At 33.2% G+C, this 18,403-nt stretch overlaps 1 protein-coding gene across 2 annotated transcripts in view; it reads right to left on the bottom strand.

Annotated features, from left to right (window-relative positions):
• Positions 1-18,403, bottom strand: part of SNTG1 (syntrophin gamma 1) — a 299,012-nt gene that overhangs the window by 197,066 nt on the left and 83,543 nt on the right. For both annotated transcript variants that reach the window (XM_026516491.2, XM_026516492.2), the window contains exons 7-8: positions 9,635-9,737; positions 4,183-4,265 (exon numbers count right to left, since the gene is read on the bottom strand). In XM_026516491.2, the coding sequence (XP_026372276.1) occupies positions 4,183-4,265; positions 9,635-9,737 (186 nt within the window). The remainder of the gene's footprint in view (positions 1-4,182; positions 4,266-9,634; positions 9,738-18,403) is intronic.

Here is an 18,403-nt window from a genome sequence, read left to right as displayed (position 1 = left end):
GAAATCATGGTTTATAAGACTTCATAGTCATATGAATATATGAAATATGAAATATTTCATATATGAAAATACATGTGATCTTTGACAAGTCTTTGATGTAACATCTCAACTTGATACTTTTATGAAACAAAGTTGTCAAATGTCACTTTCTTTTATGTTTCCTCCTTTTAAAATATGAAATAAGTCCCATTTTAGCTATTGAGCTAATCAGCATTAACGTATTTCATTTTACAGATCTGTTACTTATAATGTCCTTTGAAGATTATTTATCCTAACTCAATTAGGAAAATTGAATATAAATTTGTTTTCTAGTTTTTTTCTTTAATAGTAGTCTAGAGTTATTTTTAGTTATATATAAATGTACTAAAAACAATGTTTTTTTAAAAGATTTTATTTATTTATTTGATAGAAACTGCCAGCAGGAGAGGGAACACAAACAAGGGGAGTGGGAGAGGAAGAAGCAGGCTCCTAGCAGAGGAGCCTGATGTGGGGCTCGATCCCAGAGCACCAGGATCACACCCTGATCCGAAGGCAGATGCTTAACAACTGCACCACCCAGGCGCCCCTGAAAACAATGGTTTTTACAGTTTTAAGGCTCATGACTACTTTTCAAGAGCTTTATTCTTCAATGTCAAGAATGTTGTTTCCCAGAATAGTAATAATGTGAATGGGAAAGGTAATATTTACATAGTTTTTGCCTTAAAATAGATTCTTTTCCCCAAACCTAACACATCTCAAAGGTATATCACCATGCAATAAATTTTGAACAAGAACAATCATTATACCAAAATAGAATTGAATATAGAGCAAAATGCTGATCCAGATTTTGTAAGGACTTGGGATAAAAAGTATTCATTAAAGGTATATGGTTAAGAAAAATGTTTCTCAGAATCTGGTTTGGTAATTATCTGAATTTAAGTCTCCTGGTGAGCACAAAACAAATTCTGTTCTTCAACATTGGCTGCAAACCAGAGGACTCTTGTATACCTTAAAATTGGTGACCTGGAGTCCTTAGAAGGACTAGAATATATTTTTAGTAAAATGGCAGAGTGATGTTAATATATTTTCCCATATGCTTTAAAAGATGTTTCAGAAAACAAAAATAGTGCCTACTTACTCAAAATTTGCTTCAGAGAATAATTAAGGCTTAGGAATTTAAAAAATGGATACCTGGGTCTAGGATAGAATTGAGGATTTAGACATATCAGAGAATTGAATGTTTCTCTTTTTTTTTGTTTTTAAAGATTTTATTTATTTATTTGACAGAGAGAGAGACAGCCAGTGAGAGAGGGAACACAGGCAGGAGGAGTGGGGGAGGAAGAAGCAGGCTCCCTGTGGAGAGCCCGATATGGGGCTCGATCCCAGAACGCAGGGATCACGCCCTGAGCCGAAGGCAGACGCTTAACGACTGAGCCACCCAGGTGCCCCCTGAATGTTTCTCTTAAGAAGACTGTTTATAGAGTGCACAAATTCTGTGGAAAAATATGTTTCTCAATTCATACTTCCTTCCCATTTCCCCCTGTTCATTGTTATTTAGAGACGGGTCAGAAGAAAACATGCCTGTGACTGCTCCTAATTTTATAAATCTCTGAATAGAAATGTTCTCCACTCATACGTGCCTCCAAGCCTATCAAGATATGGAAGAGAAACACAAGATAGCACTGGCCAGGTAAGTCAGTATGATCTGATAGGGCCTGAAGACTTATTCTCTTACAGGCATTAGAACAAAAATTTGGTTTGTTTTCCCTCAATTTTTGTTGAGCTCAATTAAATCAGATATTCAAAGTCCCTAGTAGCCCTTTCCTCTGATATCAGAATGCCAATATCTATTGTTGTTTTTCTGCTTTTATTATAGTTAATTTTGTGCATTTGTCTATAGATCTGAATATTAAACTTTTTGGGTCAGGACACACAATTAACTTCTCCCCATAATATCTAGAAGAGTGTTTCCACAAAGCAGATTCTCAGTAAAAATTCATTTAATTGAAGCACTTTTTAAAAATTTTTAATATACTTTATTTCAATTTACATATGTCTTGGTTCTTATTTTCTAAAATCATGATAAATATCATGAATTACCCTGCACTTAAAGATCTTCAACAATGTCAAAATAATGTTCAATCCTAATGCTAAAAATGAAAATAAAAATACCTCTTGAAAACAGAAAGACATAATTCCTGTAAATTAAATTTTTTTTAATTTCTTTTAAATTTTTAATTATATAAAGGGATTTACTTGGAACAGTCATGTTACAGAATTAGTGATTTTAATTTTAATTATACCTTTCTAAAGGAGGACATAATAGCAAGCAACAACGTAGAGGCATGGTTCATGCAATGAAATCCATAGATGTTTTTATGTATGTCAACGGGATGAGTTAAAAACAAACCAGACTGATTCTTAGCCATAGCCCTTCCATGCTGACGTCTCTACTTCTCATTATTATAGAGAAGTCCAAGGGTAATAGGAAAGAATTTGAATAAAAATATGACTAAACAGCTTCCTCCCATTCTGAAGTAAAATAGCTCTTCCTTCCTGTCTGCGGAGCAGAGCTGAGATGGGAACTTCTGTGTCAATATGTGAAGGGAAAGTTCTCAGGATAAACCTGTGAGGACTGAGGGAAGCATTGGATGAAACAGGAAATAGCCTTGCCAGAGGCTCCTGAAGGCCTCAAGTTGTTGACTGCAGCCACACCCTGGGAGAGAGTGGTGATTCCAGATTCTCAGTGAGAGGCTCCTTACAAGAGAGAGGTCAGCAGCTAATGGGGTGGGTTGGGGGTGGGGGGTTGGGTAACCAGCACTCACAGCAGCTGGGGGTAGGTCTGCCCAGTAAGGCGGACTGGAAAGGCATCGAAATCACCAAGAGCATCTAGACTGTAAGGACAGAAGGTGAGCAGTTTCTGAAGTAAGAGGTAAAGATGTAGCTGGAGATGGTAAGAAGTCTGTAGAATTAAGAAGCGTGCTAGTGGCAGCACAGAATGTATATATTCATTGATTCATTAGGAAATCGATGTTTAAGTCACTCAGATCTTGCCATCTTCTGAAGATCAGTGTTTTAAATATTATCTATAATGTGACAATTATTTCTCTGGCAACAAAAATAGAAGAGAAGATCAGATGAAATACACCCAGATGAGGTTGATTTGTGCGGGTAGACATAACCCTTTGTCTTGCCAAGGATTCCTCTTTAGAAACAAGGAAATAATAAAATTTAGAAGGACTTGGGTACTTAAGGCACACAGGTAGGGAATAGTACTGGTGCACTGAGGTACAATGAAGGCTGGAGATGCTCAAAAGGAGTATTTTGAGGTAAAATGCCACCGCTAGGTCAAGAATTTCAAATGAAAGATGGATCTTACCAATCAGAAGCTATTTATGTGTTTTATATCCTAATATGTAGAATAGAAAAATAAAATTCCACTTAATATCAGCACTACTGCTACTCTTCATGTTTGTGATCCCAGGGGAAATTTGTTAGACTCACATATAACCTGAGAGAGCTATTTGTCTTTAGCGTGTGTGAGTGTTTTGAAGGGTGAAATACAAGGAGTTTCAGACATATTTATTTAAAAAAAAACAAAAACAAAAAAAACCCTTTACTCCACATGACAGGTGGAAAAGAAAATTTAACATTTTATTAAATGTATATAAAACAAACATGCCAATTTTATCAGTGATTAAATATGTATATTTTAACATTTGTGACATTTTAACATGATGTTAGATTATTCTCTTTGCATTAATTTCCTGGTATGCCTGCAGATTGTTAAGAAATCCTACCAAATGGAAAATTAAATAGCTACTTTCAGCTAAATGATTTCAAATGAAAAATGATAAAAATCATATCAAATCATTTAGAGCATGAAATCACATACAATATGCACTGTTATAAAATGATTGTGTGATGTTATGTGTGATCTCACGAAGTCTCTATAGATTACAAAAGGCTTAATGCAGACCTGAGAGGAGAAAAATGACATTGAATAATAACTGACCTATTTATTTTTTTTCTTCCTGGCTTATCTTAACCCTAACTCTTAAAGGATGAAGCAAACAAGGATTTCAACTATATCAGGGCAGAGATTCATTAACAGTTTTTGCAAACTCTGACTATTTATATATATTATTCTCCTTTCTTTGTGTTATCTCCTTATTAATCTGAACTATGTCTTGGTCATCTTACTGTATTGTTGGGATGATAGTTGAGATGCAAGCCACTGTCACAAAGAGGAGAAGAGGTGCCACTGCTCTGGTCACTTGGAGCACCTGCAGGAAAAACATCACAATGTCCCACTGGTTAGAACACTGAAATATTCTAGGTTGATGCATTCTATATTATATATTTCCATATACTCAGTAATGTCAAGAAAATCAGTAGTAGAATTAATTTTTATTTCACTTATATCAAAGCAGAGTTATACAAGTAACTAAGTGACTAAAGTGGGACCCTAAAAGAGAACCATGTATTGATCTTTGATTTCAGAAATATTGCAAGCTTTATATAAAAAACATTTAACCTTATAAAATTATTATTTCATTTCATTATCCAAAGTGACCTACACTTATGAACCATACTTATAACTGTGCAGAATTTGGTTTGTCTTCAAAAATCTATTTATTGTTATGCTTCTAACTACTGGCAAGTCATATTTCTAGATACTATAATTTTCCATGATGCAAAAAAAGTTTGCATGGGCTTTTTATAAACGCTCTTGGTATATGCTATAGTTGAAAATAACTTCATTCATGCTACCTAAATTGGTGAAATTGAAACTACAAATCTTCATATCAGATTCTCATATGAAACCTACTAATAATCTATCTCTAAATATGAGTAATATATGCCTTAAACTGAGATTTCACAATTCAGTAATTTTTGTAGTTAGGATCAGGATACACATTTCTTGATTTTTTGATTAATTGCTTTTTTTTGGAAAACAATCTATTTTGAAGGTGCTAATGTTGATAAATACACACTATTAATTAATTGACTCTCAATTTTTACTTGAAATATTATACCTAAATTAAAACATTAAAGGTCATAGGTAACACTCCTAAAATTAATGTGTTGAAAAAAGATTTTGTTCTCCTTTTTCATCACTCTAAAATTCCATACCTTTCCTCATGCTAAGAAGGGGATCACAGGCTTTTCTACCAAACTATCATGAATATAGTTTTTCCACTTTTTATTTATTTTTTAAGATTTTATTTATTTATTCAACAGAGACAGAGACAGCCAGTGAGAGAGGGAACACAAGCAGGGGGAGTGGGAGAGGAAGAAGCAGGCTCCCAGCGGAGGAGCCTGATGTGGGGCTCGATCCCAGAACGCCGGGATCACACCCTGAGCCAAAGGCAGATGCTTAACGACTGAGCCACCCAGGTGCCCCAGTTTTTCCACTTTTTAAATCTTAACAATTTCATATTTCATTTTGGATAATTTTCCTTTTGATGTTTATCTGCATTTATCTCCTATGAGGCAATATTTTAATACATAAATATATTACTTTAAAAAGTATATCTGTTTTTTTTAAAAAGATTTTATTTATTTATTCGACAGAGATAGAGACAGCCAGTGAGAGAGGGAACACAAGCAGGGGGAGTGGGAGAGGAAGAAGCAGGCTCCCAGGGGAGGAGCCTGATGTGGGGCTCGATCCCAGAACGCCGGGATCACACCCTGAGCCGAAGGCAGACGCTTAACCGCTGTGCCACCCAGGCGCCCCTAAAAAGTATATCTGTTTTGAACAGAATAAAATGATATGTCAAATTCCGTGACAGATCTAAAGCAGACTTTTCAATGAAATTCAAAGATTTAAATGTATGCCTAAAAGAAAGGTACAAACTCAATGATGTATACTTTCATCTTAAAAAGTTAGATATGAAAGAGGAAATTAAATCAAAGTAAATAGAAGACAGAAAATAATAAAAATAAAAGTGGAAAATAGTAAGATGGTAACAGAATAATAGACATATTAACTGAGACAAAAATGAGTTCTTTGAAAAGATTAATGATGTAGTAAAAGAGTGAAAGGTACAAGTTACTAATATCAGTAGAGAAGAAGGTGGTATTACTGCAATCCAACAAACATTAAAAGGAATAACAAAAGGATAAGATTAATAATTTCATGTAATAAATTCATGCATAACTTAGTTAAAGTGGAAAAAAATCTTGAAAAACATTTTACCAAAAGTTATAAAAGAAGAAAAAAGTATCAGAAGTCCTATAAGAATTCAAGAGATGAATTCATACAAAAAAAAAAAAAAACTATAATTCTAGGCTCCGGTTGGCTTTTGGTGAATTTATTAAATAATTCAAGAAAAATATACTATTACTGGTAAGCAAAATCTTTGTGGAAATAAAGGAGGAAATACCACTCCACAAGTTACATGAAGACATTAAAAATGTTGGTACCAAAATTGCACTAAAACATCACAAAAGTGTACATATGGATATCCCTCATGAACATATTTTTAAAAAGTTTTTCTTATTTATTTATTTGAGAGAGAGAGAGCACAAGCAGTGGGGAGGGGTGGAGGGAGAGGGAGAAGCAGACTCCCCACTGAGCAGGGAGCCCAATGCAGGGCTTGATCTCAGAACCCTGGGATCATGACCTGAGCAGAAGGCAGATGCTCAATGGACTGAGCCACCCAGGTGCTCCTGAACATATTTTTTTCTTAAAGTCTTAATATATTAGCAAATTGAAACCAGCAATATATAAAAAAAAAGCCTTAACGTTTCATGATCAGTGGTGTTTATCCTAGGAATGCAAGTTTAATTTGGCATTCAAAATAAATATTTGAAAATTCACCATCTCAGTAGAATAAAAAAAGGATTAAAATATAATATCTCAATGGATGTAAAAAAATATTTGTGACAATTCAACATCAATTTATGTTAAAAAGAGAACGAAAAATCCTCAGTAATCCAAGAGTAAAAGAACACTTCCACAACCTAATAAAGGACATGTGTGAGCACCTACAGCTAATATAATACTTAATGATAAAAGACTGGAAATTTCTCCTCTAATATCTTGAACAAGAGAAAGATGTCTATTCTCAATACTTTATATAACATTTTACTGGAAGTCCTAACCATTGCAATAGGCAAGAAAAAGGAATTAAAAAAATACAGATTGGAAAGAAAGAAGCCGAATTCATTATTTGCAGATAACATAACTAAGTAGAAAGCCTTAAAAAATATACCAAAAATCCTACAGAACTAACAGAAAGTTAAGCCTGTGATGCAGAATATGTGCATGTATAAAAATAAACTATATTTCTATGTGTTAGCAACAATAATTAGACAATAAAATTTTTTAAAAATACCATTTATGGTAGAATAAAAAATGCTGAGAAATAAATTTAATGAAAGATATGCAAGACTTTCCCACTGAAAACACTAAAATGTTACTGAGAAAAATTAAAACATAAATAAATGTAAAGTTATATCATGTTCATGAAATGAAAGGTTTGAAGTTGTTAATATGCTAATTCTTAAAATTATGTATAAATCCATCTTAGTCCCATTCAGAATCATAATTGGATTTTGTCAAAATTGACATGCCATTTCTAAAATATATGCAGTAATGTAAAAGGTCTAGAATTGCTAAATAATCTTGAAAAATTGCAAAATTGGAAAACCTATCCTTGGTGATCAACACTGTAGTTATGGTGAAAGAATAGACACAAAAATTAATGGAAATAAGAATTCTAAACTCCTACTCAGACGCAAAAAGTAATTCATAGAAGATGGATTCTAAAAGCCAATGTCATAAAGCTTCTAGGAAAAATGTAGGGGAATCTCTTTGCAACTTGTGGTAGGCAAATATTTCTTAGAGAAGATATAAAGAACAATAACCATTTGCAAAAGAACAGCAACAACAAAATAGTGAATTAGAGTTTGTCAAAATTAAAAACATCTGCAAACCTAAGACACTTTTAGGTAAAATATGTAGTTATCTACAGACTGAGAGAAAATTTTTTTAGTACATATAGCTGACAAAGATTATATATAGAATATTTTCTTAAACTCCTGCCGTACAATAATATAAAGACATACTAATAGAGAAAATGGGCAAAACTTGAGCAGACACATTATAAAATAAGATATGCAAATCTTTAATAATATATGCAAATGATACATGATAAGGAGTTTATCATAATTAGTCTTCAGGGAAATCCATATTATAACTATAATAAGCTACCTCTGAACACTCAATAGAATACCTAAAAAAAAAAAAAATCTTGACCATAAAATATTGGGATAAGTGTAGAGCAACCAGAACTCTCATACATCACTGGAGTGGAGAGTAAGAGGTCTTTAAATATATGTCCACTTTAGAAATATTTTTTGGCAATTAGTTAACAAGTTAATTATATATCTACCTGGTGACTTAATAATTCTACTCCTAAGTACTTATGCTAGTGACATAAAATTGGAAGACTTTCAAAAGCCTTATACAGGAATGTTCATAATAGCTTTATTTATAGTGGCAAACTATAGGAAACAGCTCTGTTATCTATCAATAGGAGAATGATTAGCAAACTTCAGTATATTCATCTAATGGAATATTACACAGCAATGTAAATGAACAAACATCTGAAATATATAACACAAGCAACTTTCATTATGAAAGAAGCCAGACATAAAAGAGTAAATACAGTATGACTCCATTCTAAAAAAGTTCTAGAAGAAGCAAAAAGAAAAATGATGCTAAGAAATTAAACTAATGGCTGTTTCTAGGGGTGTTACTTATTGGGAAGAGGCATAGAGGAACCCCTCTGTGATTTAAAGGCATGGAGATTAAGGATATGTGTGCATTGTCAGAACCAATCCAATTGTTCATTTAAGATCTTTGCATTTCATTGCAAGCAAATTATGCCTCAAAGATATATTCTTTTTTTTTAAGATTTTATTTACATATTTGACAGAGATAGACAGCCAGTGAGAGAGGGAATACAAGCAGGGGGAGTAGGAGAGGAAGAAGCAGGCTCCCAGTGGAGGAACCTGATGTGGGGCTCGATCCCAGAACGCTGGGATCACGCCCTGAGCTGAAGGCAGACGCTTAACGACTGAGCCACCCAGGCACCCCTCAAAGATATATTCTTCTTTGATTTTTGGCAAAAATGTTAGATGATATTTTATTTCTTAATGTACAAATTGTACAGAGATTGTTTTAGTAATTCTTATGAGTTTCCACATCGACTGGTGCTACCTTCAATCTCCCTAGCTTCATCAGGATGACTTAAGTATAAACGCTTGTTTAGCAAGTCTAGTAGCCAAATAAGAGTATATAATTCTACAAGTTAGAGAAAATATATTAATCAAGTATTATGAATGGAATATAATAGACATACAAAATGTATGTAGTTGATGACACTATTTTTACAATAAATAATGTGTCTCCAATTAATTATAGGTTAGCAAATAAGTGTAAATGTGCTGAATACATTCTGAAACAAAAATAACATCTGCTCCCTTTGCATAAGCATTCATAGAATGCTTTGTGATATAAAAATATTTGTATTCAAGCAGAAATCCCAACTTTAAAAAAATTACCAATTAGTGTCAGGAAATAATGGTTTAGAAAATAAATATGATGATGTGAGCTTTTTACCTATTCTTCATAAATGCTTACATGAACAATCTTCATTCAGTGGGAGTTTGAGGAAAGCAGGTGCTCTTTTTAAAAATGACACTGTTAGGGTCACTTCTTCTCCAGCGTTCCGAAGCACCTGAACCTAAAATAAAACAGAATGAAAATGATACTGTTATCGGTATGGTCACGAAGTATTTTATATTATTGCAAAACCTTGAAATGATTTGTTGTCTTTTCTACCTCTCTTTGTCCCATAGTGGTCAGAAACATTTTATTAAAGATAGGAGGAATGAATTATGTAACATTGTAGGAATACAGCCATCATGTTCTTCTTCTTCCCAACATTTGGTGGTCCCCTGTTCACTTACAATGTCATCATCTTCCATCTATATTTATATATGGTATATATTAGGCAATATAAGAGATTATGGCATCCACAGAACGATGTAGTGCTCAAGCCACTGTGTCATTAATTTAATAATATTTATTGAACCTCTATTCTACACCACTTGAAGATACAAAAATAAATGACCCTGCAGATGTTGATGAACGAGCTATTCAAATTAAACAAATTTGGCCCAATTCAGTCAAGCACTTTCGCAAAATATAAATAGGTATTATTTTCCTGTTACATCATTGCTTATTTTATTTTCCTTTCCCTACAAACTTGGAATAATGGTGGAGACTGTTATCATCAACTCTCAACACTTTTTAAATTATAGAATAATAGGTCTTGTTCTACCACTTAAATAATGTCAATTTCTTCAAAAATCATATCAAGACAAATTTCAGAAATACTAAAAGAAGTTCAAGATGCTGAGGAGTTATCTATAGCAAACATACCTAGAAAAGATATAGGTATATTTATAATTTTGAAATCTCACATCAACTAAGAGGATAATTATGACTAATTAGTGAAGAAACAGTTAATAAACATGGGAACACAGCTTGTGATTAAACATATAGAAAAAATGCTCTACCTCCCGTCATTAGAGAATTGGCTATCAAAATGATTTAGAATGACTTCTGGTCTGGAGAAGATGGCATGGCTTCATCTTTCCCTGTTCCCCCTCAGTAACTATAAACATTCAAAAGCCTGCAAGAGACAACTGAAATGCAAGTCGAACTCTGAGAGGTAGAAAGAGAAAAGAATTTGTTAGAGATCCCAGGACTGAAGGAACAGCAGAGAGGCCAGGTGTTTTAGATGCTCCCACCAAACAGAGGGATTTCTATCCACAAGTGGGTAAAGAGTCCCTTTGTCCACTTAGTGGCACCAGGGGGCCCAGCCTGAGAAAGCTCCTTCCACCTCCTCAAACAGCATCAGCAAGGGAACAGTGGGAAATCAGTTAGACCAAAGAAGCCAAACAGGTTCTAAAAAGTATATTGTCAATGGAACCGCAGCCCACAAAATTAGGCTAGGACCTGTATGATAAATAGAGTGATTTCCTGCTAAAAAGAAAAAATAAAAGTCTTACATAAGAACCACAGGCTCAACATAATAAGCAAAGTGGCTAGGATACAATAAAACAGCAGGTCTCACTAAGAACCAGGAAAATCACAATTTGAATGAGAAAAGATAGGTAACTTCAACTAGATGAATTACAAACTGGTATTATCTGACAAGGATTTTAAAGCCACCTTAATAAAAATATGTCAGCAAGAAATTACAAATTCTCTTGAATCAAATGAAAAATTACAAAATCTCAGCAAAGAAATACAAATTGTGAAAAAGAACCAAATGAAAACTATAGAACTAAAAACAGCATTAACATAAATTTAAAAAAAATCTTATTGGATTTCCTCAATAATACAGTGAAGGTGACAGATATGAGAATCAGTAAATTTGAGTACAGAACAATAAAATTCACCCACTCACATGCAGGAAAAAAATAATATTTCATCACATTACAAGTAGAAAAAAAGTTTAAAAATAAAAAATTATATAATCATTTAAATAGATGCAAAGAAGAATTTAATAAAATACATTTGACAAATTCATAGAAAACAGAGTATACAAAAGAGTTTCTTCATATTATAAAGAGGATATAGAAATTTCTTTAAGAAATGTCATTGTTAATGGTGATTTATTGAGGCATTTCTCTCTGAGATAGAAACGAGACAAAAATGTCCACTATCTTGTTTCCCTTAATCTTTCTTCGGGTCTTACTGCAATAAGGCAAGAAAAGAGCTAATAAAATGCACAAGAATTGAAAGAAGAAATGAAGCTGCCGTTATTCAGAGAGAAGATAATTTTGAGCATAGAAAATCCTTGGGAATCCGTAGACGTGAGACATTAGCAGTTGAGTTACTAAGAGAGTTCAGCGTGGAATAACAGTTGAGTTACTAGGAGAGCTAAGCATGAAATAGTATAGATGCAAAGTAATACGCTGCTAGAAAGAAAACCAAAGGCCCAAAATGGAGCCATATATATTAGGCTATCACCAAACCAGAACTTAATACTTAATCTAATTGCAGTTTCAAGCTCTTCCAGAAATGTAGTCTTAAATAGTCAGTTTTCTGGTCAGCACCAAAGAGGTGATCTTTCACATGGGCCCTCTCCATCCCCCAAAGAAAGATGAGGTAATCCATCTACTAAGGCCCCCTGCCCTTCCTCCTAAGGGAAGGTGACCTTGCCTCAAACAATACTTTCTCTTTTTTTTTTTTTTGACTAATTAGTCCCTCCCCATGTCTGCCTATAAAAATCCTTCCATTTTGTGCAAAACCTTGGAGCTCCTTTCTACTTGTTAGATGGGATGTTGTCTGATTCATAAATGACTTAAGAAAGTAAATTAGTTTTTCAAATTCACTTGTTTAAATTTTGTTTTTTAACAATACAAAGGTCAACTGGTTTTGATTCATTATCAACAAATACAACATTAATTTTTAAATAATGAAAGAATATGCTATGTCATGGATCACTAGATATAATACTGTAAAGATATCAATTCCCTCCTACTTTTCTACAGATGCCAGACAATCCTATTCAAGGTCCCAATGTCTTTTTTTTTTATTCAGTTTTTGGCTTAGTATGAACTTATGAACTTGGCTTATGTTTTGCATTGACACTTAACACTGATACAATCATTATATGATTGTATTGAGAGTTCATGAGTCAGAAAAATATAGGGGATGGTGGAACACAATAGGTCAATACTTATATTCTATAGTAAATGTACAGCAAATAATTTCTACCATTAAATAATAAAGAACAGTATGAGCATCATAAGGGTAAATATGAGAATAAACATGTATAAGTTAAATACTGTTGCCTCAGAAATAGGTGATGGACAACTGCTTTACATGTGTACTTCAGTCTTGAAATTTTTATTCAAATATAAATGAGAAACATAAAAAAATAATTTTTAATTGTAAATTCTCACCCTAGGGAGATAACTTAGTTTCATTTTTAATAAAAGGTCAATAATGGTTATCTTTCTGGGCAATCACAAGTTCAAGTCTTTGACACATACACATTTCTTAATAAATGCAAGAATATTCAGTTTTTCAGTGAACAGGATTGAGATAATGTGTTTTTAAATTTTTTCTCAGCTTTGCTACTATGCTTTGAATGCATATTTCATCAGCCTGATACTGTCAGGTTGGAAAATATAGGTTCTACATCATGAGTAATGATGGATGTCATTTTCCTGCAAAATCAGAAATCTGCACCAATAAATCTAGCTGTCTCTTTCATTTTCATTCACATTTTATAATGCAAATCAAATGTGCATTTTGATCCAATAATGGATTATCACGGTTATTCCATCATATTGCCTTGGGTGTGTATATAAGCAAAAGGTGAGAGATAGGTAAAGTATGACAATCAGTAAAAAGGAAAAGGGGGAGGAATTAAAAAAGATATTTATAGGTTCATTATATTAAACCATGACAAACCTAACAACTCAGCTCATGAACTGAATGTTTTTGAGTTCCACTCACCTTTTAGAAGGGAAACTTCATAAAATCATTTTGCCTTCTTCACCCTTCTCTCCTTCCCCTTGGAGGATATTCTATCTAATATGAGATTTTAAAGAGGAATTTATCTGCCACTGCTCTGGTATATGAAGTCAAGAATGTCCACGGCTGGGAACTGTTTCATATCTTTATTTGTTTTTTGAAGACTTTATTTTTATAGAGTAGTTTTAGGTTCACAGCGAAACTTTGGGGGAAAACACAAAGATTTCCCATATTGTCCCTGCCCCCCAGGTGCACAGCCTTCTGGTCATCAACATCCACCCTCCATCAGAAGGGCACACTTGTTACAAATGATGAACGGGTATTGACACATCATTATCACCCAGAGTCGATTGTGTACCTGAGGGTTCACTCTTGGTCTTGCATATTCTCTGGGTTTGGGAAAATATGTAATGATATGTATTCATCATTATTGTACGATATAGAGTATTTTAACTGCCCTAAAAATCCTCCGTGGTCTGCCTATACATCCCTGTCTCCTCTTCAACCTTGGGGATTGTGTTTAACTGATGAAAAGAGGGACTTCTGCTTTGCCTGGACATACTGTAAGCACACACATCAGGAAACACACACCCACATACACACAAACACACACCACACACATCTTCAGTGGCAAGAAGGGCAATAAGAAAGTTTGTGGGTATCATAGCCACTAGCCTAGCATGATGTTGAACAACCAAACAAGATTCGGATCGCCAGAGAGTAAGGTAAGTATTGCCGCTCGCTGATGACAGTGATGGAAAACGGTTACCTAGAATTTCACATTAACATTTGACTCATCTCTCTTAATATATTGTTAAGTGCAGTAAATCATTTTCTTAAAGCCCTGACTCCTGGCTGAAAAGGAAATTAAACATGCCTTTGAGGGATGGTTTTAAACAGGGTGTTTTACAGACAAAACAACTAGGCTTACACTATATACAATCACATGCTTTACTGCTCGTGTTAACATAGTAATTACATGTTGACACAGAATAAACAAATCACTTCTTTATTATATTATTATGTAATCACTTTTTGTTTATACTAATTGTGGGGAACAACTTGACTTATTACTTGTATTATACAGTAAAAGTTTGAGAGGAAAATGTACTTTACGAGCTTTCCTAAATGGGGTTAGAGGGTTGTCTGGCCCTGTGCACCTGCTTTCACATTCAGATTTCAGAGGAATCTACAGAGTGACCGAGGAGAGAGCACACTACCCTCTCTATAGTGTGAATGCAGGTGAATACATTCACACCTACAGATTACACCTGGGGTCACAGTGGCTGCTGGTTTCCAGGGCAGGAGATAGAGCCTTTTTAAGTGCGAAACATTCAACCAAGGAAGGAGTCTACAATAGTGATAAGAATTGATGCTATTGGGTTGGTAGTAAATCAGATGAAACAGCAGAGATTATCCAACTGGATATATACAAGGTATAGAACTATATCTAGGAAGATCATATCACATGACCATTGAAAGTAGTGGGTGAACCAACTGTGAGATCTCAACTATAATTTAGAATTTGGAAGAAGCAATGCAAAAGAAGAAAAGGATTTGGGATGGTTTAAAACTGTCATCTCTCACCTTGTATTACTATGACCAGGGGATACAGAACAGTGCTGGGAGATCCAGGAATAGATGGACTAGGACATGGAGATGAGAATTATCATGGATAAACCAGCTCCAGAAAGGTAATGAGACATTTCTGAGGATGCATTCACTCATTTTTTTCATCTTTCCTGCATTTTAATTTATGAAAAACACTCCACATATATAAAGGAGTACAATAGGAGCCTTTCTACAGGCATTTCTAGTCCAAATTTTATGCTGTTTTAAAATGAAAAGTCATAGCACAAATATATATCTGGTTATACGTTTAAAAAAAAACTACTAAAATTTTAATATTTCTGAATTCTTAAAGTTTCAGCCTAAAATAGTGTTCAAATATGCAGTAATTTTTGGATTTTGGTAAATATTACAATCAAGAATGAAGTTTGAATAATAAATTTAAGTGCTGATAATCAGGATGTAATAATAATATTGATGAATTTCAATATGCAAAAGGACTATTTAGTGAGGCACGAATGTTGAAACACTTCTGCAAATTTTCCTGGAATATTTAAAGCTATGACTAAAAATAATTCCATCACTTTCAAAGACTCCATTAGAACAAGATTCTATGTAACAAAAGTGGGTGAAAGGCAAATGCTAGATGAATCCAACTTTAACTTAACAAGCAGAATACATTGTTACCTTGTTCCTGTGGTTATAGAAATGTTATTATAGCATTTATTTTAATTCCAAGATGATTTCTTCAATAATTCAAGCAATATTTTACTTTGTCTTCTTATTGTTATATGGCCAATTGCCTAGTTTATGTTCTATTAAGCTGGCTTAATTAAATTGTAAAATTCATGAAAGCTTTACTTCACAAAGGCATCAGGAACAGATGGGTTCAAAACTAAGTTTTATCTAATTCTTAAAGAAGAAATTATTCCAGCATAAAATTATTGAAGCCTTTTCAATTCATGTCACTAAATCAAACTAAAATGAAAATGAATAATAAGGGCTGACATAGGAAGAAAGGAAACAAAAGGCCACTGTTAATATAAATATAGTTATAATAATTTAAATATACTATTCATATATTGACTAGTAGGATACTATATTGTACTATGACCAAGTAGGCTTTATTTCAAAACAAACCTGGATAAATATCAAGAAGTTATTATCATTGTAATTAATTTCATCAACAAGTTAAACATACATAATCTATCTATTAATACACATAGATAACAGATTAGAGAGAAAGAGAATTTTATACTCTCCATTAGAGTCTGAAAGGACAATTGGTCAAATTGAGCTGTAATTTCTAATAAAAACTCTAAGAAAAAATGGGAATAGAAGAATATCCATGATATTTCTTAAATATGCCTGGCCGTCCCCTGAGCCCAGCATGGTCTCTCCCTAAATATTTGCATGGCTAACATCCTTACCTCCTCTACTCTTACCTTAAAAATCATCCTAATGAGTCATATCTTCATCAACCTATTTAAAATTATAGCTCTCCACATACCTCTGTCCTCATTTCCCTGTTCTGTCATTTTACATACCTATTAGCACATTCCTACTTACCCCATACTGTGCTGACATATTATGTCTAATATTCTTCTATCTCTGCATCATGAAAATGTGTGCTATGCAAGGACAACAGGCTATGTCTTGTTCACAGGTCTATTCAGAGAGTCTGGCACAGTACCTATCCCATAAAAAGTCTTCATTAAATAATTTTTGGTGATTAAACTTAATAAAGTCATTTTAAAAAGCAACAAAAATTATCCTAAATGTTAAAACAATGATACCATGTTAATTAAACAGGTACTAGATAAAGATGGCCCCTATCTCCATTATTTTTCAAAAATATGTTATGAGTTCTAGCATATACAGTAAAATTAGAAAATAAAATTTTATAAATATTAAGAAAATAAAATTAACTCATTATTAAAAATATAATTGTATACTTAAAAAATTCTCCACTAAAACACTGATTGGAATTTAAAAGATAATCTGTTGAGGTAGCTTCATAGAAGATCACTATAATGTAAAATATCCTCTTCCTATGTTAGCAATTAACACCAAGAAAAAATATTAAAAATCCGGGGTAAAAAAACTATAAAGACCTTAGATTTTTCAAAGCATAGATTGCTTTAAAGTAAATTGTATATTTTATTGAAGAACAGAAATCAAAATCTAAAGCCTTGCAAGGATATACCATATACTTGGTGAAATTTTCTATATGAACATTAAGTCAACATTCTCCAGAACATCCAAAAATACTTTAGTCTTAAAGAATAGCAGCAGAGGTTGGGAGGAATTGAGTTATCCATGTCTGAATATGTTATTAAGTTATTTAATCAAATCAGTATGTTATTGATATACAAATAGACTAATCAGTAGATATGGATAAAAACCACAAAATAGATCTTAATGTACTTGGAACTTTTAATATACAACAGACTTTTTTTTAATCTAGTGTTTAAAATATTGGTTATAATAAATGGTACAAACACATCTGGGTATCCTTTCAGAAGAAAATAAGACAGGACATGATTTTAAACAATATACTAACAATAAATTTTAATGAATTAAAGAGTTAAATGTAAATACTACTACGAAAATAATGTCGTAAGAAAGTATATATAGGATTCCATGTAAAATTTAGGGGTGAAAAGAACATGTTAAACTCTGCTACAAACCCAGAACATAGAGGAGACAGCTATGTTTGTAAAGCTATAGATAGATGGATAGCAATGTATATAAAGGTAAATTTTGCAGCACTTTTTTCTGTTCTTTAAATTCAGCTGAGTTAGTCACTTCTTTCAAATACATATGGAGACAACTGTTTTTTTGTTTTTGTTTTTGTTTTGTTTTGTTTTGTCTGCTCGTATGTTTGCTTGGTTGTAATTTCTGTAAGTAAGTCCTATAGGGCCACTGTTTATTTAACCCATGACATTCTTTGGAAGATCTCAGAAGGAAACTTCAAAGGTTTATATATCCGCTAAGACCAACACCCTCTCTCGCTGGCTGTCTCTTTCTCTGTCAAATAAATAAATAAAATCTTTAAAAAAAGAAAAAGACCAAGAAACAGGGGAAAACAGTTTTCAAATTCATCATTTCATTCTTGTGCTGGACGAAAGCACAAAGAATAATTAGCTTGAATATTGCATCTCATTAGACACAGAAGCAAAACTAGATTCATGGGCTAAGAGCTGGCTGCATGATAGCTGGAGCACCATGCATCCTGTCCTGAACATCACTGTCATTCCTAATTAACTGATACACACATCA

This window comes from Ursus arctos, unplaced genomic scaffold (genome assembly GCF_023065955.2).
Source record: "Ursus arctos isolate Adak ecotype North America unplaced genomic scaffold, UrsArc2.0 scaffold_6, whole genome shotgun sequence".
Taxonomy (NCBI): Eukaryota; Metazoa; Chordata; class Mammalia; order Carnivora; family Ursidae; genus Ursus; species Ursus arctos.
This window is presented reverse-complemented; position numbering and strand designations above follow the sequence as displayed.